General features: G+C 45.2%; 1 protein-coding gene across 1 annotated transcript in view; it reads left to right on the top strand.

The window, feature by feature from the left end:
• Positions 1-25380, top strand: part of LOC309889541 (homer protein homolog 1-like) — a gene marked incomplete at both ends in the record, with an annotated part of 121137 nt that overhangs the window by 83380 nt on the left and 12377 nt on the right. Inside the window, 2 exons of the mRNA XM_082782391.1 lie at positions 1539-1695; positions 17882-17992. Of these exons, the coding sequence (XP_082638517.1) occupies positions 1539-1695; positions 17882-17992 (268 nt within the window). The remainder of the gene's footprint in view (positions 1-1538; positions 1696-17881; positions 17993-25380) is intronic.

Genomic DNA, 25380 nt, shown 5'->3' with positions numbered 1-25380 from the left:
GGATGGGGGAATCAGGAAAAAAATGAAGCCTGTGGGTTAAGATAAAGACAGTTTATTAGGAAAGAAAAGAAAGGAAAATAGTAGGAATAATGATAATAACACTACTAATAATAACATGTACAAAACAAGTGATGCACAATGCAATTGCTCACCACCCACTGACCGATGCCCAGCCTATCCACGAGCAGCCGGTCCCCCTATCCTGGCCAGCCACCCCATATCAATTGTTCAGCATGACATCATATGGTATGGAATACCCCTTTGGCCAGTTTGGGTCAACTGTCCTGGTTCTGTCCCCTCCCAGCTCCTGCTGCACCCCCACCATCCTCACTGGCAGGACAGTGTGAGAAGCTGAAAAGTCCTTGGCTTAGTATAAGCACTGCTCTGCAACAACTAAAACATCAGCGTGTTATCAACATTATTCTCATCCTAAATCCCAAATGCAGCACTTGATCAGCTACTAGGGGGAAAATTAACTCTATCCTAGCCAAGACCAGTACACCATTACTCACACACTCTTCTTTTTCAAGCCCCAGAGAATTGTATCTGTTTTGTAGGGGCACTTCAGGGGCAAGGGGGAGACTCCTTCTCCTGCTCCAAGCAGTTTGAAAACAATTTTCACAAACAGAAGTTTCAAACAGCTTCAAGCTGTTTGAAAAGTTCATCCAGCTGGGCACACTTGCATCCATGACATCCACCTTTGCCTTCAGAGCCTCCTAGGAGGACTCCCAGATTCTGTATTGCCCTGGAACTGAGGGTCTGGGCAGCAATTTCAGTCCTCGGGAGTTCTGTTTTGGTCTAGGCATCTGCCTGGGGAGGTTGTGGCCCCTCTGTTTGGGTTCGAACAGTTGTCGTTGTAAAGATCATTTTACATGCAATACATATAACCTAAACCTCTGTTATGGAAGTATTTTTTAGTATACTATGGTCAGTTCATAGAACTGCAGACTGTTTTAGGCATTTAGGCATTGGAATGGGCTACCCAGGGAAGTGGTGGAGTCACCATCCCTGGAGGTCTTTAAAAGATGTTTAGATGTTGAACTTAGCGATATGTTTTAGTGGAGGACTTGTTAGTGTTAGGTCAGAGGTTGGACTCGATGATCTTGAGGTCTCTTCCAACCTAGACAATTCTGTGATTCTGTGATTTTTAGGTAGGAAAGGACCTCTGGAAGTCATCTGGTCCAACTCTCCTGCTCAAACAGGGATACCTAGAGCAGGTTGCTCTGGACCATGTCCAGATGGCTTTTCAAGATCTCCAAGGAGGGAGACTCCACAACCTCTCTGGGCAATCTGTTCAAGTGCTTAGTCACTTGCACTGTAAAGATTAGAAGGAATTAAGTAAAAGGTTTTAGATAGGAAGAGTATGTGTAACAGAGATTCTAGTTCAGCTGTTTCATGATCAAAATTATGGCCATGGGCTCTAGCAGTTCTTGTGAGCCCTTTGAATTCTTAAAAAAAAAAAAAAAAAAAAAAAAAAGATTTGAAGAAAAAAAATAAAAGAGATTTGAAGACTGACCATTCTTATTCTGTCTGTGCAGTTCAACAGTCAGCAAGCATTGGGAAGCAGAACTGGCCACGCTCAAAGGTAATAATGCTAAGCTCACAGCAGCCCTTCTGGAATCCACTGCCAATGTAAAACAATGGAAACAACAGCTCGCTGCATATCAGGAGGAAGCAGAACGTCTTCATAAGCGGGTAAGTCAAGGCAAACAGCCAGGATCCTTGAGATGGAAGCACTGGTGACTGTAATGGCTCATTTTTAAGTAAAACAAGTTTATTTGGGGGGCTTTAGGTAAATCTTTGGGAAATCTTTAGGAAATTAATGATTTTTTTAAAGCACACAGGGTTTCTCAGTTAGGGAATTCTTTCTTTTGTAGCTGTTCCTTTTCTGCAGAGGGTTTTGTTGCAGGAAGTTATATGAGCTGAGAAACAGGACATATTTGCCAGCTTTCACTCTTCATTTTATGCCAGCTGCATCACAGCTGTTTCAGGACCTTCTCCATAGCATTACACTTCAATTCCTCTTGCATTTAATCTCATACAAACTTTACATGAGATCTGTAATTTTAAAGAACCCTCTTGTAGTTTCCACGTGTACCAAAGACCAGCAGCTTCCTTTCAGCCTTGCACTCAAAGAAAACTGAACATAGAATGAAGCTCATAAGATGCAAATAAAGATCTGTTCCTGCGTTCATACAGGAGGGGCGGGGTCCTATTCCCTTCACTTTGTATTCTGCAGAAGTAATTTGGCAAACCAGAAATGAGAGCACAATGGGGGCAGAAATGACAGCTCAAATGCTGCTGGATTCTGCACCTGGGAAGGGGCAACCCTGGTTATATGTACAGACTGGAGGACGAGAGGCTGAAGAACAGCCCCGCAGAGAGAGATCTGGGGGTTTTAGTCAACAGCAAGCTGAACATGAGCCAGCAGTGTGCCTTGCCAGACAGGAGGGCCAACCATATCCTGGGGTGCATCAAGAATGGCATTGCTAGCCAGTCAAGGGAAGTGATTGTCCCACTCTACGCTGGTGCAGCCTCACCTCGACTACTGTGTGTAGTTTTGGGTGCCACAGTATAAGAAAGATATAAAACTGTTAGATATAAAACTGTCCCTGTCCAAAGGAGGGCAACAAAGATGGTAAAGGGTCTAAAGGGGAAGATATATAAGGAGCAGATGAAGTCACTTGGTTTGTTCAGCCTGGAGAAGAGGAGACTGAGGGGAGACCTCATTGTGGTATACAACTTTCTCATGAGGGGGAGCAGAGAGGCAGGTGCTGATCTCTTCTTTGGTAACTAGTGATAGGACCCAAGGGAATTGCTTGAGGCTGCGACAGAGGAGGTTCAGTCTGGATATCAGAAACAGGTTCTTCACTGAGAAGGTGGTCGAGCCACCAGGGAAGGTGACCCAGGGAAGTGGTCACGGCACCTGACAGAGCCTGACAGAGTTTAGGAAGCATTTGGACAATGCTCTCAGACACTTGATCTGATTTTTTAACTTTTTTTTGTGTGTGATTCTTTGGGAACCCAGGAATAGGACTTGATGATCCTTGTGAGTCCCTTCCAACTCGGATATTCTATGATTTGATGATTCTTTGTGTTCAAGGCCAGGTCAGATGGGGCCTTGGGGAACCTGATCTAGTGGGTGGAATCCTTGCACATGGCAGGGGGTTTGGAACTAGATGAACTTTAGGGCCCTTTCCAAACTAAAGCATTCTATAATTACATGATTCTATTATTCTCTGATATGCTGTATTCTCTAATACGAAATAAGGTATGGCAACTGCACTTAGCCAAACCCTGCAAATTTCGTATGGTCTTTTCATGCCTGTGCTGAACCTGTCCCACTGGAGGCTGTATGTAGTCACAGGAACAAGAATCATGTTGGTCTGAAGAGGAGAAATTCAGCAGGCTGCATCTAACCTGGAGGTCTGGAAGAATAGCAAGAATTCCCTTGAACTGAGAAACCTGGGGAAATGTCAGGTTGTTAGGGCTGTCCTATATCTAGACTGACTTGAAGACAAGGATCTTGAAGTTCCAGTACACCGCTGTAGCAATTGGAACCTGCTTTTCTTCGACCCTTAGCAGCCCCACAACAGAAGGGTCCTCTGAGAGACCAGGCAAGGTAGACAGCTCTTTAACGTCCTCTGTCTCTAAGGCAGCTATGCCAAAAGCCCACCAGTACCCTTTTTGAGGTAGCCTATGCCAAGGATGCACGGAGCATCCGGGCCAGTCACAAGAGGGTGCTTTTGCCACTCCTTCCCAGTTAGGCTCACTTCAGCCTCCAATACAGTTAACTGCTGGGATCCCCCCGTCACACCATAAATACAGATGGGTTCTGGCCCTTTATAGCTTGATGGCATTACAATGATGTGATCAACATCACTGTAATGGATGTGATCAATAAAATAACAACTATGTCTCCACCAACTAGCAAAAAAGAATCACAAACCTTTTCAGGTGTCATGGATTTTTGGAGAATGCACATTCCAAATTACAGTCTGACTGTAAACCCACTCTACCAAGTAACCCGTAAGAAGAACAATTTCAAATTGGGCCTTGAGCAATGACAAGCCTTTGAATAAATTAAACAGGAGATAGTTCCTGCAGTAGCCCTTGGCCAGTCCGAACAGGACCAGATGTAAAGAATGTGCTCTACGCCGCAGCCAGGGTCATTGGCTCCACCTGGAGCTTCTGGCAGAAAGAGCACGGGGAAACTCGAGGTCGACCCCTGGGGTTTTGGAGTCGGGGATACAGAGGATCTGAGGCCTGCTATACTCCAACTGAAAAGGAGATATTGGCAGCATATGAAGGAGTTCGGTCTGCTTCGGAGGTGGTTGGTAGTGAAGCACAGCTCCTCCTGGCACCTCGACCGGGCTGGATGTTCAAAGGAAGGGTTCCCTCTACACATCATGCAACTGATGCTACATGGAGCAAGTGGGTTGCACTGATTACTCAGAGGGCTTGAATTTGAAATCCCAGTCGCCCAGAAATCTTGGAAGTGATTGTGGACTGGACAGAAGGCAAATATTTTGGGATATCATCAGAGGAGGAGGTGGTCCATGCTGAAGAAGCCCCACTGTACAACAAGCTACCAGAAAATGAGAAGTGATATGCCCTGTTCACTGATGGGACCTGTTGTACTGTAGAAAAGCATCGGAGATGGAAGGCTGCTGTATGGATTCCTACACGACGAGTTGTAGAAGCTGCTGAGGGAGAAGGTAAATCGAGTCAGTTTGCAGAAGTGAAGGCCATTCAGCTGGCTTTAGATATCGCTGAACGAGAAAAATGGCCAGTTCTCTACACTGATTCATGGATGGTAGCAAATGCCCTGTGGGGATGGTTACAGCAATGGAAGCAGAACAACTGGCAGGGCAGAGGCAAACCCATCTGGGCTGCTGCATTGTGGCAAGATATTGCTGCTCGGGTAGAGAACTGGTTGTAAAGGTACGCCATGTTTTGGGCTCACGTGCCCAAAAATTGTAACACTGAAGAACATCGAAACAACCAGCAGGTGGATCAGGCTGCTAAGATTGAAGTAGCTCAGGTGGACCTGGACTGGCAACAGGAGGGTGAATTATTTATTACTCGATGGGCCCAGGACACCTCAGGCCATCAAGGCAGAGATGCAACATACAGATGGGCTCGTGATCGAGGGGTGGACCTGACCATGGACGCTATAGCACAGGTTATTCATGACTGTGAAACATGTGCTGCAATCAAGCAAGCCAAACGGTCAAAGCTTCTTTGGTATGGAGGACGATGGCTGAAATATAAATATGGAGAGGCCTGGCAGATTGATTACATCACACTCCCTCAAACCCCCAGCGTCAAGCGCCATGTACTTACAATGGTGGAAACAACCACCGGATGGCTGGAAACATATCCTGTGCCTCATGCCACTGCCCGGAACACTATCCTGGGCCTTGAAAAGCAAGTCCTATGGCAACAAGGCACCCCAGAAAGAATTGAGTCAGACAGTGGGACTCATTTTTGAAACAACCTCATAGACACTTGGGCCAAAGAACATGGTATTGAGTGGTTGTATCACATCCCCTATCATGCACCAGCCTCCAGGAAAATCAAGCGATACAATGGATTGTTAAAGACTACACTGAAGGCAATGGGCGCTGGGACATTCAAAAATTGGGATACGTATTTGGCAAAGGCCACCTGGTTAGTCAACACTAGGGGATCTACCATCCGAGCTGAACCTGCCCAATCAAACCAGTTACATACTGTAGAAGGGGATAAAGTTCCTGTAGTGCATGTAAGAAACATGCTGGGGAAGACAGTCTGGGCTACTCCTGCCTCAGGCAAAGGCAAACCCATTTGTGGGATTGCTTTTGCTCAAGGACCTGGATGCATTTGGTGGGTACTGCAAAAGAATAGGGAGGTCCGGTGTATACCTCAAGGGGATTTAATACTGGGTGAGAATAGCCCATGAGTTGAATTGTATCATGTTAATTATTATACAATACTGTATGTCATCACTACCATGATTGCTATATATCAATGTCTTGTTAATTGTATCACAGTAACATCCACACAGGTAATGATGAAAGAATTTTGATAGAATTGGACAAGCACAGAGATCTGATGGAACGAGAACGGGCTTCAGCGTGCTATGATCCAACATCGCACACCATCTTTTCCGCCCTGAAAGACAGTTGTAACAGATGGAGCCTAAAGTCAGTCATGGACTAAACAAACTCAGTGGACATTTTATATACATATATGAAAAGTGGTGCTTAATTGGAATATTTTGGAATGTATGGAACCTGAGCATGACTTAAATGGTATGGAATAAGGCAAGAATATTGTTCAGGTTTGGGGTAGAATAGAGTTAATTTTCCTCCTGGTAGCTGGTAGGGTGCTGTGTTTGGGATTTAGGATGAGAATAATGTTGATAACATGATGATGTTTTAGTTGTTGAAGAGCAGTGCTTATGCTAAGCCAAGGACTTCTCAGCTTCTCATGCTGCCCTGCCAGTGAGGAGGCTGGGGGTGCATCAGGAACTGGGAGGGGACAGAACCAGGATAGCTGACCCAAACTGGCCAAAGGGGGTATTCCATATCATATTCATGCTGAACAACTAATATGGGGTGGCTAGGCAGGGCAGGGGACATCTCCTCAAGGACAGGCTGGGCAGTGGTCAGTGGGTGGTGAGCAATTGCATTGTGCATCACTTGCTTTCTGTACACGTTATTAGTAGTAGTGATATTATCATTTTTATTATTATTTTCATTTCTTTTCTGTCCTAATATACTATCTTTATCTCAAGCCATAAGCTTTCACTTTTTTTCCCCGTCCCACAGAGAGGGTGCGGGGGAGGATAAGCGAATGACTGTGTGGTGCTGAGCTGCTGTCTGGGTTAAACCACAACACAGCCACATGAGTTTATAGAGAAGAATGACAATTTCTTATGCGTTCTAACTGCGTGTGTAATAGCTGGCTGGATGGAATGCATCAAGTGTAATTAAACTGGTGCTTTTATTAAAGTGCTTTTTATTTCAAGAAATTGACAGTTGACAAAAATCTGCTTTGCTTGAAAATTTTTCCAGTCATGCACAAGCTTGTCTTGTGTGTTTGTATAGGGATTTTTATTTTACTTTCTCTTTTAATTTTCTCCTTTGTAAGGATGGAACTTCTAAAGTGTGCTCTAGGTTTGTGAATGAATTATAGTAGTCATTGTTTATAAAATTATTTAAATTATAACCTTATAATTACTATAGTGCAGAAGTTCAGGTGGATTTGAACACCAGATACTTTACAGTGAAGAACTCATTACTAAAATACAGACATAATGAGGTAGCATTCTTTATAATAAAATGTACTAAGAACTTCTGTTTTAAAGCTAAGACAGTACAGTTCTGATACAACAAAGAAAAGAAAACTATCACAGAACAACAGCAACTGAATTATTTGCCTGCCTCTTGTGGGGTAATCCAACCAGACAAAATGACCAAGGCTTTGCTGTAGAAGATCTCTTTTTCTTGATGTTTTTTTTCTCACTCTTACACCTATCCTATTTAAAATCTGTTATTAGCAAAGGCAATTAATGAATATAGGAAAAAAAATTTGCATGACTCTTTGCATGCACCTGATACTAGAGTTAACAAAAGTAGTAACTAAGTCTTTGTAGCTACATTCATTAATAGCTAATTATTTTTCACAACCTTTGCCAAGCAAATTCCCTGCAATTATTTTGTATTTCTGAGGGAATACAAAATCTTATAACATGAGATCGTCTACACTGTGCTTTTATGATCACCTTTCACATTCTTGTATTAAATCTTTCTGTAATCTGTTACCTCATGGCTTGCTGAAATCTAACACAAAATATAGGAATAGTCTGTTTCTATGGCTCTCTGGGCATGTTGTGGTTTAACTTGACAGGCAGCTAAGCACCACACACACATTCGCTCCACCACTCCCCTCCCAGTGGGATGGGGGAGAGAACTGGAAAAGAAAAGAAGGTAAAAGCCCATGGGTTGAGATAAAGACAGCTAATAGGACAGAAAAGGAAAGGAAATAAAAATAATTATAATGATAGATTGTACAAAGCAAGTGATGCACAATGCAATTGCTCACCACCCGCTGACCGATGCCCAGCCTGTCCCTGAGGAGCGGTCCTCCCCACACTGGCCAGCCTAACCACCCCATGTCAATTGTTCAGCATGATTTCATATGGTATGGAATACTCCCTTTGGCCAGTTTGGGTCAGCTGTCCTGGTTTTGTCCCCTCCCAGTTCCTGATGCACCCCCAGCCTCCTCACTGGCAGGGCAGCATGAGAAGCTGAGAAGTCCTTGGCTTAGTCTAAGCACTACTCTGCAACAACTAAAATTTCAATGTATTATCAGCATTATTCTCATCCTAAATCCCAAACACAGCACCTTACCAGCTACCAGGAGGAAAATTAATTCTATCCTAGCCCAAACCAAGGCAGCATTACTATAGGATAGCTCATCAAAAGTACAATGATTCATTGAAAAATAGCTGTAGTCCAACATTTACCTGTTTCAATAGCCTTGCTAAGAGCATTCACTGAGACAGTCTCAGAAAGTTGACAATATTTGTAGTCTAATGTTTGCCTGTTTCAGAGCCCTGACAAGGACTTCCACTGGGACAGTTTCACAAAGTTGAATGTATTTAGTAAGGTGACAGATTCAGAATTGCCGTTGATAAGTATATTTACTGCAATAGCACTAATATATGATAATAGTGCTAGCAAAAGGCTATCCTGGGTATTCCTCACCAACAGCTGAAGGTGCAGAGCTTACCAAGAAGGCATCCCTCTCTTGGTAACTTTTTTCCTAACAGTATCTTCTTTTAACTTTTTTTTTTTTTTTTAACACTGACTCCTAAAAGTCTTTTATGCCCTAACCTTATCTATTCCCTCTCTGGGGTGACGTTTCGTGTGATTTGGGTGAGGTGTTGAATACTACAGTCATAAATGTTTAGCATGTACTTCTTTAGGGTCATTATCATATTCAGGGCTGTGAACTTTAACAATAATTTTACACATAATTAAGCAAAAGGTTTCACTTGGGAACCATGGCCCTCAGGATTCTGCTGCCAAAACAGGGCCATCCTGCCAACACAGGACTCGCTCCCTCTCATACCAAGCATACTCTCATACCAAGCTTGCAGACCTCCATCCACAAAGTTTGTATGAGATAAACAAGAACAAGCTGCTCAATTCCCCTTTGCCCAAGACTGGTGCTTATCACTGACACTAACAAGTCTGACTCTTCTCCACATTATCCACCCCATGACTACAGTCACTCAATTCGAGATCCAAATCATGTTCATATAAAGTCAATCCTGGGAGTATCCCTTTTGTTTGATTTTTTTTCCTCTCCACTTGGATGCACCTCTATTTCAGTCCATCCAGACACCATGAGAACTTGACAAATCAACACCCAGGTTAGCATAGATTTGATACAAGCGAATAATATACAAAACATAATAATTACAATGCTTAATGTCAATGTAAATTGCAGTAAGGAAGCAAGCCATCCTCACAGTGAGAATCCTAATCCACACAGAAGTTTTTTCAGCCATCCTCCTTCTATGCTTCCGTGCCATGTTCATAGCACAGCTGAACAGGGAACTTTTGCTGAGTCTCCGGGAGGAAAAGAGAGTTTATGTCCAGTGGAAGAGGGGACACGTAATTCGGGGAGAGTACAAGGAAGTTGAGAGCATATGCAGAGAAAAAGTCAGGAAGGCCAAAGCCCAGCATGAGCTCAACCTGGCCAATATGGTTAAGGGTAATGAAAAATGCTTTTATAAATATATTAACGGCAAGAGGAGAGCCACCGTGAATCTCCATCCTTTACTGGGCACAAGGGGGAGCATGACTACTGAGGATAAGGAAAAGGCTGAGGTTCTCAATGCCTTCTGTACATCTGTCTTTACTAGTCAGACCAGTTATCCTTGGGGTACTCAGCCTCCTGACCTGGAAGTCTGGGACAGGGAGCAGAAGAAACCCCCCACGATTCAAGTGGAAACAGAGACCTGCTGCTCCACCTATACTGTCACAAGTCCATGGGGCCAGATGGGATCCACCCGAGGGTGCTGAGGCAGTTGGCGGATGTGATTGTTGGACCGCTTTCCATCATCTATCAGCAGTCATGGACATCTGGAGAGGTTCCAGATGACTGGAGACTTGCTGATGTGACACGCATCTATAAGAAGGGTCGTAAGGAGGATCCGGGGAACTACAGGTCTGTCAGCCTGGCCTCGGTTCCAGGAAAGGTTATGGAACGGGTCATGTTGAGTGCAATCACGCAGCATATGCGGGACAACCAGGGGATCAGGCCCAGCCAGCATGGGTTCATGAAAGGCAAGTCCTGCCTGACCAACCTCATCTCCTTCTATGATTGGGTGACCCACCTGGTGGATGAGGGAAAGGCTGTTGATATAGTCTACCTAGACTTCATCAAAGCCTTTGACATGGTCTCCCACAGTTTTCTTCTGTGCTGGGTCCTGCGCTTTGGTCAGAATAACCCCATGTAATGCTACAAGCTTGGGACAGAGTGGCTGGAAAGTTGTGCAGATGAAGAGGATCACAGAATCATAGAATCATAGAATCATAGAATCATAGAATCATAGAATCATAGGATCATAGAATCATAGAATCATAGAATAGCTTGGGTTGCCACACATTAGATCAGGTTGGCCAAGGCCCCATGCAGCCTAGTCTTGAACACCTCCAGGGATGGGGCATCCATAACTTCTCTGAGCAACCTTTTCCAGTGCCTCACTACACTTACAGTGAAGAATTTCCTAATGTCTAATCTAAATATATCCTCTGTTGAGGAATTTTTGAAACAGCAAGGAGGCCATGACTTGCTGCAGCTGAGCAAACCAAGCTACCAGGACGACTATGAGGAGTTGGCATAATGATGTTCTTCTATCGCCCAATTGAGGAATTAAAAATATTGTTGCAAGCAGCCGGCATTTCTTCAAGGACAAGGTCTACGTGACTGCTACATCAAGGGGGTTGTTTTCCTGCAGTTGTTTGTCTGAGTGCTTTTGAGCAATAATCTTGTGTGAGATACTATCCGCCCCTGCTAAATTGCTATAAGAGTCAGGCTATTCGGGTAATAAAAGAGAGCATGATCTAACCGTATTGATGTGTGTCATGTCTTTGGCCATCCTTCCTGCAACAAATGGCGCCTGAACACAGTGGGACCCGGGACACTGGTGAACGAGCTGGACCTCAAAACTTCTACGGGAGAATGGAGGAGTCGGTGAAGACAGGGGACGAGTAGCGCTGTGAGCCCAGAAGAATGGCGGGAAGTAGGAGATCGCTTATGGGATAAAGGCATCTCAAGTGGAAAGCTGGATAAAGAAGTAAGTGGGACGTGATGGACAGTGATTAATGCACTGTGCGGTATGAAAGCCGAGCAGCAGGAGGTGATGGCGGTGGCACAAGCTCTAGCAGTACCTCCTGGGACTGACAGAATGCCTGGTGCAAAGCGCCACCAGCCCCACTGCCCGCCCTGCTGTCAGCTCCGGGCACCCGCCCACCTGCCCCGCCGCCGGTTGCTGCGTTTTTCCAGTTTGAGCGCCCACACGCACGCATTGGGCGCTGCCATGTTCCGCCTGCTGCTGCGACAGGGCCCGCTGCCCCGCGGGCCCCCGCTCGCCGCCACCGCCACCGCCGCTTTCCCCCCGCCACCCCCCTCCCTCGGGCCGGCCCCTCCGCAGCCCGTCGGCCCCTCTGCTGGCGCTGCGAAACGCCGCCAGCAGCTCGGCCAAGGATGTGGGTGGATCCCCTGAAAAGGCAGCCACAGATCTCAGCAGTGAAAACAAGAAACTCAGTAATTCCCAGCAGCTGAAAAAAAGTTTTCAAAGAGCGTGGTGCTGTAGGGGTTTCATTCCATGTTGGAATTTCATTAGTAATTCTAGGAATCTTCTACCTGGCTGTGTCAAGTGGTGTGGATATAACTGGAGTTCTCTTCAAACTTGGTTTCAGTGAATCATAGAATCGCAGTCATCTAGGTTGGAGGAGACCTCCAGGATCACCTGGTCCAACATCTAACCTAACACTAACAGGTCCTCCACTAAACCATAAATTGTTGCAATCTAAAAGGGCTGCTGGTACAGGCACATTTCTGTTGGCATATGCTATTCACAAATTGTTTGCTCCAGGCCCCAGAGCAGAAGTCCCCTGCAGCCTGTGGTGAGGACCATGGTGAAGCAGGCTGTCCCCCTGCAGCCCATGGAGTACCACGGTGGAGCAGGGTTGCACGCTGAAGCCCATGGAGGAGACCACAGTGGAGCAGGTGGACCTGCACTGATGGAGGCTGTGGCCTGTGGAGGACCCCCGCCTGAATAGATTCTGGGACTTGTAGCCCGTGGAGAGGAGACCACACAGGAGCAGGTGACCTGGCAGGAGCTGCTGCCCATGGGGGACCCAGTTAGAGCAGTTTGCTCCTGAGGGATGAACCCTGTGGTACAGACCCATATCTGGAGCAGTTCTTGAAAAGCTGCTGCCTATGGGAAGCCTACGCAGGATCAGTTTGGGAAGGACTGCAACCTGTGGGAGGGACCCCACGTTGGAGCAGGGCAAGAGAGTGACTGAGAAGGAGCAGTGGAGACGAAGTGCTATAGACTGACTGCAACCCCCACTCCCCTGTTCCCCTGCAATGTTTGAGGGGAGGAGATGGAAGAGGGTGGATGGGGTGAAGGTGCTTTTGGTTTCTTTCCTTTGTTTCTCACTTCTCTAGCTTGTTAGTAATAGGCAATAAATCTTACCGTCTCTCTTTGCTGTGTCTGTTTTGCCCGTCACGATAATTGTGGAGCGATCTCCCCATCCTTATCCCTTGAGCCCTTTGCATTGTATTTTCTTCCCCTTTCCCTCTGAGGAGGGGGAGTGAGAAAGCGGATGAGGTAGAGCTCTGCTGCCCACCTGAGTAAAACCACCACAACCCGAGATTGCCTCCAACCTTCACATCACCCATAAGTCCTTCTCTATTTATGAGCAAAAGGTCCAGCAGGGCACGGTCCCTAGTTGGCTCATTCACCAACTGTCAGGAAGTTGTCTTCCACATGCTCTAGAAACTCACATTCATAAAATTCCATTGAACGTCAAAGGGCCAATTGGGAATGACTGTAGCGTATTGCTGTTAGGTCAGTCAAGTACAACTTTGACCGGATTGTTTGTTTTGCTGAGGATAATTGATACCAATTATAATGGACAAAAAAAAAAAAAAAGATGCGGAGAGACGCGGGACGCGGAGATGCAGGACGCGGAGAGATGCGGAACAGAGAAGTGGTGAGACGTGGTGAGACGTGGAACAGAGTCGCGGAGAGACGTGGGACACAGTGAGATGCGGAACAGAGATGCGGAGAGACGAGGGACGCAGTGAGACGCAGGATGCGGAGAGATGCGGAACAGATGCAGAGAGACGTGGGACGCGGTGAGACACGGGACGCAATATTGTATCAGACTCACAGTATGCTGAGCAGGACCAGTTTGGGTGCCAAGCCTAGTTGTGGAGGCTGCCCAAGATATCTCAAGGGATGGGGAAGTTGCTGATGGTGATTCTAATACTGCCAGCAGGGCTTGCGCTTGTGACCAAGATCGAGCCACGACAAAATCTGTGGGTGACATGGGTGTGAGGACTTTAAGGAATTGTGCTATATGAACCTCTCTGATCACAGTGAGTCAATTCACAAATCCATTAACTTTCCTGAAGGAGCACACGGGAAAGACTCAACATGATATTAGTCCTTTTGATCAATGGCTTGCTGATTTGTTTGGGATGATGCCTAGATGGTTACTGGGATTAATCAAAGAGGGATTAAGTCTTCTGCTTCTTGTGGCGTTAATCATCATTGCGTGTTGTGTTGTGATAAATGTGGTTAAAAAGTTACTTGCAAAACTGTTATATAGTGATGGGGTGATGGTTGGACCAGATGATCTTGGAGGTCTTTTCCTTAATGATTCTATGATTCTAATACCTAATTGGAATTTGCTGTGCTGCAACTCTCATCTGTTGCCATTTCAGAAGAAAAAAAAAATTCTATCCAGAACAAAATTTGTTGAAGAAAGGTGAATAGATTGGATTTTTAGAAATACTTGTGGACAAATTGATTTCAAGGAGGAACAAAGTTTGCATGTTCATTTGCCATGTAGCTGTTTTTTTCTATGCAAAAATTGGCTGTGACAGCATCTTGCCCTCTGGAAAAGAAGAATGTGAATATGTATGCATTAGAAGAGTACACTCACTTATAAGATCAAAAATTGTACAAAATAGGCCAGCCTCTAAAATGAAGAATTGTACTTCCACCACTAGCTGCTAAGTTTAGTTCAATTTAATAATATATTATGTGGTTTGTATATAATGTAATTGCAGTATTCACTCCTTATGTACTTTAGGTATATACACACATTTTGGTGCCGGAGTCGTCTATCTGCAAGCCACATCAGATTTCTTTGTCAAGTGTGGTGTGTGGGGGGAAGTAATAAATATTGCTTAGTAAACTTTAGCTTATTATTTCTATCTTTAGTTCCCTCTTTATATAAATAACATTATAAATGGCCTTATTTACATAAATAGGTTCCTTTTTAATAAATAAAGTAATATTTTTTTCTGCTAATACTATTTATTAGTTGACTTCTTATGGCATTTTTTTTCACAGTTTGAACTTTGTCATGTTTAATTTATAAACATCCTTTGATTTTACATTATATCATACCCTTCTATTTTCCATTATTCTCATTCACTGTGATAAAATGGGTCTTTTGACTCATGCGGTATTCATTGTAAACTTTGCTTTTTAAGGTGTTTTAAATTATTTTAAACCCAACATTTTTTATTCTATAATTGTTATCAAATTTTACTTAAATAGATTTTTGTGTGTATCACAGTTTACAGGGACTTCCCCTGATAGCCAGGACTGCTGATAAATGATGGAAAGGGGCTCACTGAGCACTTTCCCCAACTCCCTCAGTACCCTCAGGTGGATCCCATCTGACCCCCATAGACTTGCAGATATCTAAGTGGTGTAGGAGGTCGCTAACCATTTCCTTGTGGGTTACGATGGCTTCATTCTGCTCCCCATCCCTATCTACCATCTCAGGGGTCTGAGTACCTGGAAAACAACTGATCTTGCTGCTAAAGACTGAGGCAAAGAAGGCATTAAGTACCTCAGCCTTTTCCTCATCTCTTGTTGTCTTCCACATGCTCTAGAAACCTCCTAGACTGTTTCCTCTACTGTATTGTATTTCTAGCAGACATTTGGTAAGTTGAAGTCCTCCATGAGAACAAAGGCTAGTGGTTGCGAGACTTCTCCCAGCTGTTTGTAGAATATTTTGTCTGCCTCTTTGGCCTGGTTAGGCAGTATTTAACAGACGCCCACCAGGACATCTGCCTCTTTGTCCTTCCCCTTGATTCTTACCCATAAACATTCAACCCTGTCATTGCCATTATTAATCTCTATTATTAATATTAAAGAAAGATTTCCCTTTTTGGAGGTTACCATATAATGTTCCACTCTTTCGCAACAGGTAGGAGAGGGTTTGACCCTGGGTTCACAGAGGCTTCTGCCTCTAACTCAAGATAGTTCAGCAGAAAAACTTGGAAATATTTAACAGGTTAAACTTCAGAAAGGGTGAAGGTGGATGAGGTTGACAGTTCCAGCAAAATTTAGGATTGAACTAGAGCTCAACAGTGGCAGAATTTGTGCTGTGCCCAGGGCAGGAATATAAGAACATGCACACAAGTGTGGCAGCTTTGTTGGAAGGTGAAGTATTCTTGACTGGACAAGACCCTACGCAATCAAATGTGGCTTCAAAATTGACTCTATTTTGAGAAGTGGACCTGGACCAGATGACCACCAGAGTTTCCTTCCAGCTAAAATTATTCTTTGACTTCATGATTCCTGCTGTATATAGATGTTAGTTCAGACACTATTTAGACAGGTTTATCCAAATGGCAATTCTGCTTGTTTTGAGAGAGGGAGTTAGGAGAATCTTATCAAGTAGTGATAGAGCGCTGACAGCATTAAATTAGGATGCTACTTAGTGTCTTTGCTAACTGTTGTGCATTGTGCAAATTAACTAAAGCAAGAAGCCTTGGGCCCCTTACCAAGGTCAGTCTCCTAATAAGAGTGTGAGCCTATCTTAAGAAACTGGTAGAAACTGGTCCTGCGGATGGACAAAAGCCAAGGAGCAACTGAGTCTGTGCAAAGACAAGAGGTCAACTAGCGGTGACAGGGAAGACTTATCAACCTTCATCCTCACAACCTCCGACTACCACCATCAGCAAGCGCAGATGGGAGGACTTTATGGAAATGACTCACTGGAACTAATTTTAATATGAAGCAGGGACAGAGTATGAATATGTATAGGCACATTGTGAAACTTCATGCATATGTAACTCTTTACTGCATATAACCAAGGCAAGTTGTCGCATCAGGTGTGCATGATTTTGGTGGGACTACCCCCTGTCCTGCCCAGCACTGAATAGACATACCTACTTTACAATCTTACTGATTGTGGAGTCCATTTTCCACAAGTCATGGTATGAAACACCCCTTTGGCCAGTTTGGGTCAGCTGTCCTGGTTCTGTCCCCTCACAGTCTCTTGTGCATCCCCAGACTGCTCACGGGCAGGGCTATGTGAGAAGCTGAAAAGTCCTTGGCTTAGTGTAAGTAACAACTGTTTAAATCGGGCACCGCCGATTTAAGAAAGGAAATTGTCCTGGAGAATATATTCCCTCAGGGGCTATTTCTCTAAGGAAGTGAAATGGAGACCTAACAGTTTTCGTTGAAGATTTGGGTAGCACAGAAATATATTTGAGGAGTTTGGGAGCCAGATTTGTTAATTCCTCTAGGTAGATGATGCACCTCTGTTGAAGACTATATACTAAGAATGATAGGCACATATCTTCTGGGGGAAAAAAAAAAAACTTTTTTTTTTTTTAAGTATTTTTAAATATTTTAACAGTTTGTTATTAATCAAAAATATTTTAGTGCAGATGTCCACATAGACATACAGTGTAAGAGTTCTCTAATATTTTGATATGTAATTTGATAGGTACACAAACAAAGACTTCTCTGCGTAGACTGTGTAGATGCAAGGATTTTATTCTTTGGTGTATAAGCTATTTTTACATGACCATTTATTTGTGAATGACAGTATATTAACATCTCTTCAATTAAAAAAATAATAAAAAGAAAAGGGCATACCATTGCCAGGTACCTTACCTTACCTTACCTTACCTTACCTTACCTTACCTTACCTTACCTTACCTTACCTTACCTTACCTTATCGAAGTGCAGGTGGACAGTGTTTGCTGCCTGCTAATAAAGAGGAACTGTACAAATAAATACAAATTGTGCTATTAGCTGTTGGCTTTGAGAGGTAAGATTTGAAACTAGTAGTAAGAAGTTGGCAGTAGAGTTGATGCAGAGTCAGAAATTGAAGCTGTGAAATGTTAATTGAACTGCTACAAGGAAGTAGGTGAGCATTGTGGCTTAGTTGATTAAGATGGTGAAGCATTAAAAAGTGTCAAATGGAGAGGTTAGATCTGTGTTTAATCATCTAGACATTACTGTTTCTGAAATGGTAATTCAGCTTATTAAGTATAAATTTTAATTAATGTTATTTTCAGCCTGCAACATTTTAAATGTATTGTTTCCAAGATATTACAGTAACCATTAGACACCATGGCAACAATTCTATGCAAAACAATTTGTTAAGGGATTTTGTACTGACTTCATAAGAACACTTTCAACATTTTAATCAACATAAGTCACACAGAACTAAGGGTATATTTCAAATGCAGTTATTTATGCAAAAAAGTAACAGTGCCTTGAAATTGTTGCAATTAATTCTGCATGTGTTGCTTCTAATTTCAACAGGTAACTGAGCTAGAATGTGTAAGCAGTCAAGCCAATGTAGTCCACACACATAAAACAGAATTAAACCAGACAATACAGGAATTCGAATCTACATTGAAGAAAAAAGAAGAGGTATTTGCTAAAATTTATTCTTGGCTTTTCTGTTGCATCATTTCTAAAGGCATTTCAGTATTAATCTTGTTATGGCTGGAACATACTGTAGCATTTCCTGTAGATGTTAAAAAGTAAAATCAATTTTTCAGCTTCTGTGAAATGATTGATATTTTTCCTTGTATATACTTGCATCAGTCCAATATAGTGCTGAGAATGTGAAGAACAGTTTCTTTGCTTTTACTGAGCATCTCTCTGCAAAAGTAAGCCTGCATTGAGACACGTGGTTTCTTTAGAGCAATCATTACACTGATGCACTCCAACTAAGAAGAAAAACAGTTGTAAACACACTTTCCCTTTTCTGGACAGTGGGGTTTGGAGCAAGAAATAGGTCAATGCCTTTTTTTTTTCAGGCCAATCTGTCAGTTTTCAGGCCAATAAGTCGCCCCCATAGTCAAGTCAAAACAATGGAAACGGAAGTCATCTCGTTTAGTAAGGGAAGAAGCCTCTCCTAAGAAGGAGGGAGAAGAGGAAAAGGCAGGCACCTCTAAAGCAGAGCCATCACAAAAACAGCAGGAAGAAGAGATGGAAATCATAAAGGAATCAGAAATCACTCGATCCCTATCCCTGAGTGAGTTGCAAGAAATACGAAAGGATTATGGTCGACACCCAAGTGAACACATCCTCACTTGGCTGCTTCGATGCTGGGGCCAATAGCCAACAATTAGAAGGCAATGAAGCCAAGCAGCTGGGATCCCTCTCTAGAGAAATGGTAATTGACAAAGGAATTGGGAGAGGGACACAGGTTCTCAGCCTCTGGAGGCGACTCCTGGCAGCTGTGAAAGAAAGGTATCCCCAGAAGGAAGATATTGTATATCAAGTAGGCAAGTGGGCCACTATGGAGAAAGGTCTCCAGCATCTGCGGGAATTAGCTGTGCGGGAGATGATTTATAGTGATTTGGACAATGCCCAGACACCTTGAGATCCCGATGAAGTCCAGTGCACAGCATCCATGTGGTGTAAATTGGTGCAGAGTGCACCATCATCACATGCCAGCAAACTGGCAGTAATTAACTGGGATGAGGGTATGGGACCAACAATGTATAAATCTGTCCTGCCAGCTTCAAAAATATGAAGACAATCTCTCTGCTCCAGTACAGGCCTGTGTCTTGGCTGTAGAAAGACTGTTCCAAAGGCTTCACGACCCTGTAGAAAAAGCATCTCCCTCCTCATCCGGACGGAGTGATATTTCAGCCACTAAGAATCAGTATTTTCCTGCTGGAGGGAGAGAGCACCCAAGACGCACACCACGTGGAATGTTGTGGTTTTATCTATGTGACCACGGGGAAGATATAAGGAAGTTGCCGAGGCGGTAAAAAAAAGACTTGCCAAGGCAATCGGCTCTGGGGCAGACGCGTTCTGCAGTGGAACGGGGGATTGGGACAGGCGGGGCTTTTTTTCCGGCATCGAGGCCACTCAAACCAGCCGAGGGAGCCACCAGGACCCGGCAGCCCTTGCGAGGGAGGCTGACGAGGCGTAGGTGGAGCCAGCAGCGCCCCCTCTACCCTGACGTTCAAAAACAGCCCCTAGGGAGCACAGCGAGCAGGACGGGCAAACAGGGTGTGGTGTGTCAGAAGGGCAGGGCGTGGCAGTTTGCACGGCAGTTTGCTCAGGCAGGGCAGAGTGTCCCTCCCTGCTCAGGAGAACAGCTTGTCTATCAGCTGTCTTCCTGTAGCTAAACCACCATGGTCTGCACTAGGCAGAAAGCTCTTTCTAGAAAGTCTGTGATGTCTAAAACTGAGTGCCCGCTCAAAAATGAGGCAGTTCAGGTCTCTGGATGCAGGGAGTGTCTGAGCCTCTTGTTGCCCTCAGAGGGCAGCAGAGACACCGTGTGTGTAAGGTGTAAGCAGGTGGATGACCTGGTGGCAGAGCTCAAGGAGGAGGTAGAGAGGTTGAGGGCCATCAGGGAGTGTGAGCGGGAGATAGACTGGTGGAGCAACTTGGTGCCAGGCCTGAAGGAGAGGTACTGGGCTGAGACACCCCAAATGGCAGTGGACCCCCTGCCCTGTCTCAGTCGGACAGAGGGAGGGGACCTGGGAGTTGAGGAGGAATGGAAACAGGTCCCTGCTCGACATCACAGGCAATGCCCCTTCCCTACCAGCCCCACCTTCCCAGGTGCCCTTACACAACAGGTTTGAGGCCCTGGAGCTTGAGAGACCGGTGGGTAAGGATGATGTAGTAGGTCTACCCAGGAGGATGTCCAGGGCGAGGAAGTCGACTCCATGGCTCAAGACTGCCTCCACCAAGAAAGGTAGAAGGGTAATCATTGTAGGTGACTCCCTTCTCAGGCAGGAAAAGGATGAGGTTGAGGGTCTGGACAATAGTCCGAACCCGGGAAGCAAACCTGCAAAGCGTGTCAGGATTGGTGGAAGTACTGAGCATATGGATCGGGGCCGGGCAGAGCACTGTATCACAACCAGTGCCACAAAAAAAGAACGGAGAGTCTTAGTGATCGGAGACTCCTTGCTGAGGGGCCCTGAGGCTCCCATTTGTCACCCAGATAACCTATCCAGAGAGGTGTGCTGTCTTCCTGGGGCACGTGTCAGAGACGTTAGGAAGGCTCTGCCACAGCTCATTAAACCGGAAATTTACTATCTTCTTGTTGTCATTCAGGTTGGATCCCGGGAAGCTGCAACTAGAAAAATGAGGAATATTAAAAAAGACTTTGCATCCCTGGGAAGGTTGTTGAAGGGATCAGGGGCGCAGGTAGTGTTCTCCTCTGTCCTCCCGCTGGGTGACCGGGACCCAGAAAGAAGGAGAATGGGACAGGTGAATGACTGGCTGAGGGGGTGGTGTCTGGATCAAGGATTTGTGTATTTCGATCTTGGGCAGCCCTTTGAGAAGCTGTGTACGTGGGCTGCTGACCAACTCCAACTCAGTATGTGGGGCACAAGTGTGTTGGGGAGCAAACTCTCTGGGCTAATTACCAGGGCTTTAAACTAGGTTTGACAGGGGAAGGGAGGGGAGCTAAAAGTGACAGAGAAGGGCTGGGGGAAGTTGTCACTGCTGTCATTGTTGAAGATAGTAGGGAAAGACCTCTGAGTTGTCCCATAGGATCGTCCGAGGGCTCCTCAGAGAAGGTAATGATCCCGATACCCCATCCAGAATTTTCTTCTTCTTGCATCCCTCCAGGGGTAACTGTGCCTGCTGCTTCCCTAAAGTGCCTGTATACCAATGCGCGGAGCATGGGAAATAAACAGGATGAGCTCGAGATCTGTGTTTGGTCGCGGGGCCATGATCTCGTTGCAATCACAGAGACGTGGTGGGACAGCTCGCACGACTGGAATGCTGTCATGGAGGGCTATGTCCTTTTTAGGAAAGACAGGCTGGGGAAGTGAGGGGGTGGGGTTGCCCTTTATGTGAGGGAACAATTAGAGTGTACGCAGCTCCACCTGGGGGAGGGTGAAGGACAAGTGAAGAGCTTGTGAGTGAGAATTAAGGGTCAGGCTGGTATGGGGGACACTGTTGTGGGGGTGTATTACAGGTCACCAGATCAGGAGGAGGAAGTCGATGAGGCCTTCTACAAGCAGCTAGTAGTAGCCTCACGATCACGGGCGCTGGTTCTCATGGGGGACTTCAGTTTTCCGGACATCTCTTGGGTAAGCAACTCTGCCAGGCATGTGCAGTACAAACGGTTCCTACAATACATTGAAGACAATTTTCTGACGCAGGTGGTAGAGGAGCCGATGAGGAAGGGGGTGCTCCTGGACCTTGTCCTTACCAACAGGGATGGGCTTGTTAGGGATGTGAAGGTCAGGGGCAGCTTGGGATGCAGCAACCATGAGATGGTGGAGTTCAATTTGGAACTTGGTGGAATTAAGACTAAAAGCATGATTGCAACCCTGGACTTTCGGAGAGCCAACTTTGACCTCTTCTGGGACCTGCTTGGGAGTATCTCATGGGCTAGGTTACTAGAAGGCAAGGGTGCATATGAGAGCTGGACTACATTTAACCAGCACTTCTTCCAGCTCAGGATCGGTGCCTCCCTAAGAGTAGGAAATCAGGGAAGGGGGGCAGGAAACCTGCGTGGATGAGCAAGGAGCTCATCGACAAGATCAAAAGGAAGAGGAAGGTTTATGAAATGTGGAAAAGGGGCCTGTCCTCTTGGGAGGAGTATAGAAGTGTTGTCAGGGCCTGCAGGGACGCAACAGGGAAAGCTAAAGCCCACCTAGAGATGAGGCTTGCAAAAGAGATAAAAGATAATAAGAAGGGTTTTTTAAAGTATGTAAACAGTAAAAGGAAGACTAGGGATAATGTGGATCCCTTGCTGAACGAGGGGGCTGTCCTGGTAACGGGAGACGCTGAGAAGGTGGAGATACTGAATGCTTTCTTTGCTTCAGTCTTTTCTTCAAGGACTCCCCACTGGGACTCCTCAACCCTGGAGGGAGGAGAAAGAGTCTGGGAAGTGGAGATCAACCCCCTTGTTGACAAGGGAGTGGTTCGGGAGCGTCTGAGTGGGCTCAGTGCACGCAAATCCATGGGTCCCGATGGGATGCATCCACGTGTGCTAAGGGAGTTGGCAGAGGTGATTGCCGAACTGCTCTCTATCATCTCTTAAAGGTCCTGGAGAACAGGAGAGATGCCTGAAGATTGGAGGATAGCCAATGTCACTCCTGACTTCAAGAAGGGCAAGGAGGAGGATCTGGGAAACTACAGGCCAGTCAGTCTCACCTCTGTCCCTGGAAAGGTGTTGGAACAGCTTGTTCTGGATGCCATCTCCAAGCAATTGGAAGAGAAGAAGGTTATGAGGAGTAGTCAGCATGGATTCACCAACCCAGGCAGCCTGCTCTAAGGAACCTACTTTGGCAAGGGGGTTGGACCCGATGATCTTTAGAGGCCCCTTCCAACCCCTTCAGTTCTGTGATTCTGTGAAAATTATGGAGAAGATTATCCTGAGAGTTATTGAAGCGTAAATAGGGGACACCGCAGTCATTGGTTCCAGTCAACATGGGTTTATGAGGGGTAGGTCCTGTTTGACTAACTTAATTTCTTTTTATGATAAGATCACCCATCTAGTCGATCAAGGGAAACCAGCTGATGTGATCAGATGATTGTGGATTTCGGTAAAGCTTTTAACACAGTTTCAACACAGTTTCCCATAGGATCCTACTGGACAAAATGTCCAGCAAACAGGTAAACAAAAACATCATACGATGGGTGAGCAGTTGGCTGATGGTCACGGCTCAAAGGGATGTGGTAAATGGGTCCACATCAGGCTGGCGGACAGTCCTTGTGGGGTCCCTCAAGGCTCCATTTTAGGGCCAGTCCTCTTCAATGTTTTGGATATAGGACTAGAAGGTGTTTTGAGCAAATTTCCTGATGGCACTAAACTTGGAGGAATTCTGGACACTATTGAGGGTGGAAAGGCCTTGCAGCGATATGGACAGATTGGAGATCTGGGCCATCACCAACCGCATGAAGTTTAACAAGAGCAAGTGCCAGGTCCTGCACCTGGGACAGGGTAATCTTTCGAGGTCCCTTCCAATCCCTTCAGTTCTGTGATTCTCTGAAGTTGGATGGTGAACCTACTTCATCCCTAGCTGCTCAGGTACGTGAACTGAAAGGAAATACATCAGCAAGAAGAGGGTCTCCTAAGAAAAATGCTGCTCCAGTGTCTGTTTGGCAGTTCCCCAGAGTCAGTAGAAGGGCTGACCCAGATCCCATTTGTGACCCTGATGAAGGGACCTCTGCTTCTCATTTGCAAAAATTAAGTGGCAGACACTCCAACCAGGACTAGAGGGGCCCTGCCTCTGGCCAGGTAGAGGAGAGGGATAATCGGATTTATTGGACTGTGTGGATCCGATGACCTGGCACATAGGAACCACAAGAATACAAAGCTCTAGTGGACACTGGCGCACAATGTACCTTAATGCCATCAGGCTACCAAAGGACAGAACTCATCTCTATCTCTGGAGTGACAGGGGGATCCCAACAACTATCTGTACTGGAAGCTGAAGTGAGTCTAACTGGGAATGAGTGGCAAAAGCATCCCATTGTGACTGGCCCAGAGGCTCCATGCATCCTTGCCATAGACTACCTCAAGAGAAGGTACTTCAAGGATCCAAAAGGGTACCTGTGGGGTTTTGGCATAGCAACTTTGAGCACAGAGATTAGGCAGCTGTCTACCCTGCCTGGCCTTTCAGAAGACCCTTCCGTTGTAGGATTGCTGAAGGTTGAAGAACAGCAGGTACCAATCGCTACCACAACTGTGCACCGGCGGCAATATTACACCAAGCGAGACTCCCAGATTGCCATCCATGAGTTGGTTCATCAGCTGGAGAGCCAAGGAGTGATCAGCAAGACTCACTCACCCTTTAATAGTCCTATATGGCCAGTGCGAAAGTCTAATGGCGAGTGGAGGCTAATGGTGGACTATCGAGGCCTGAACGAAGTCACCACCACTGAGTGCTGCAGTGCCGGACATGCTAGAACTCCAGTACGAACTAGAGTCCAAGGTAGCCAAGTGGTACGCCACAATTGATATTGCTAATGCATTTTTCTCCATCCCTCTAGCAGCAGCATGCAGGCCGCAGTTTGCTTTCACTTGGAGGGGCATCCAATACACCTGGAATCAACTGCACCAGGGGTGGAAACGCAGCCCTACCATTTGCCACGGACTGATCCAGTCTGCACTGGAACAAGGGAGATCTCCTGAATACCTGCAGTACATTGATGATATCCTCATGTGGGGCAACACCACAGAAGAAGTTTTTAAGAAAGGGAAGAAAATAATCCATATTCTCCTGAAAGCTGGTTTTGCCATTAAACAGAGTAAGGTCAAGGGACCTGCACAGGAAATCCAGTTCTTGGGGGTAAAATTGCAGGAAATGGAAGAACGTCTTTTCCAAACTGCCACATATTTAAGAGATTAGCTTCACATTGGTATTGTTTCCTGTTTTGGTCCCTTTCCCTTTTGAATTATGAAGATGCAAAGAAATCCTTTCCAAAAGGATTTCTGGGAGGTAAATATGCCCTTCCAGGAAAAAGTATTTATTAGCTTTAAGTTTGATACCTTTTAGTTTCATTAACTCTTGAAATAATCTATGAAAAAATTTCTCTTCCATTCTTTATTTTATATATAATGCTATTTTTATACCTTATTACTGTACTCTTGGTGTGTTAAAGATATATTTCTTTTTGAATCCTTTTTCAGAAATCAGTGGTCAAATCAGATAATTTCTGATGCTCAGCCCTGCTGCTAGTGACATGATAAGCAGCTCACAGATGAACATTGTATTTTTATCTTGAAAAAAAATGAAGAAGGCTGGATTAAAATAGAATTTAAAGCATAAGATTGTTTCTCTAATTACAGGGACCCTTAATTTTCCAGGAGAAAAAAATATTTCAGA

Source organism: Aythya marila, assembly GCF_965140915.1.
Source record: "Aythya marila genome assembly, chromosome: W".
In the NCBI taxonomy this organism is placed as follows: domain Eukaryota; kingdom Metazoa; phylum Chordata; class Aves; order Anseriformes; family Anatidae; genus Aythya; species Aythya marila.
The sequence above is the reverse complement of the archived record's forward strand: the minus strand, read 5'-3'. Positions and strand labels throughout refer to the sequence as shown.